The sequence below is a fragment of the Nanorana parkeri genome, unplaced genomic scaffold, assembly GCF_000935625.1.
Source record: "Nanorana parkeri isolate BGI_ZX_2015 unplaced genomic scaffold, ASM93562v1 scaffold1262, whole genome shotgun sequence".
In the NCBI taxonomy this organism is placed as follows: domain Eukaryota; kingdom Metazoa; phylum Chordata; class Amphibia; order Anura; family Dicroglossidae; genus Nanorana; species Nanorana parkeri.
In genome coordinates, this window is record NW_017307530.1 from 340,884 (window position 1) to 341,852 (window position 969).

Here is a 969-nt window from a genome sequence, read left to right on the forward strand (position 1 = left end):
AGAACCTGGCCTTGGGGCGGCAGGGAGAGTAAATCCGGCCCTGAGTATACCGCGAGCTGAAGTGGTATACTGAGGTTTGGGTGACGGGAGGACGCTAGTTTGTGTCCTCCCGTTACCCTTAGGAGAACTATGGGGAAAAGCCCTGACCCCATAGTTCTCCTTTAAGTAATCTCTCTATTTATTCAAAAGACGAGTTGCAGTCCCTGTTTTATGTACTTTACTTAGCTTTTATGCACTCCTCAGATCTTTCTAATATTTACTAAAAGCACACATATATTGTGCATTTGTATAGCAGCTGTAGTCTTTTATTTACATGCAGATTACTGTATTATACAAACCTCACTTTGATCCCGGGGTTATTGTATTGCAAAGCTCTTCTTAAAAGGTACACTTTAGTTAAACTTGAAGATAAAGCCATTGAAACGTCTTTAACCAGGATTGCAGTACGTATATAAACGGCCCAGTCATGAAGTGGTTTTACCAAGGTCATGGCTGCTGCAGCAGCCATGATTTTGTATTGTTCTTATCAGCTGACTTTCAGCTTTCGCATGCAAGTGATTGTGCCCGAGATTGGCACGGTGGGTGTTAGCAGCTTGTCCAGAGGACGATCTTCACAGTTCCAGTGGCCAATCTCCCCTGCACTTACTGAACCCAGAAGGGAGATAATTTCAGTCCCTTCCAGTTTCAGACTGTAATTTCTCCTGCCTCTGGTCAGAGAAGAAGCTGGTAAAGCCTGATCGGTTCTTCATCAGCTTCTGTGGAATCCATAGGTGGTACTGGGGGTTTGATAGACCCTTTATTTCTCCATAAAGTAGACCTGTCATTTCCCTTGATTTGATAAACAGTTGCGCAAATATAGATGTTTGAGGCTTTTATTAGCAACCTCAGGAGACAGCTAGAGAGTCTCGCATGTGAAAGAATTCGTCTGGAGACAGAAAGAAGGAACATGGAGGAAGCAGTGGAAGAATT

The 969-nt window shown here is 43.7% G+C and overlaps 1 protein-coding gene across 1 annotated transcript in view; it reads left to right on the top strand.

Annotated features, from left to right (window-relative positions):
- LOC108797343 (keratin, type II cytoskeletal cochleal-like) overlaps positions 1–969 on the top strand; it is a 20,090-nt gene that overhangs the window by 9,892 nt on the left and 9,229 nt on the right. The window contains 1 exon segment of the mRNA XM_018568925.1: positions 860–969. Within this exon segment, the coding sequence (XP_018424427.1) occupies positions 860–969 (110 nt within the window).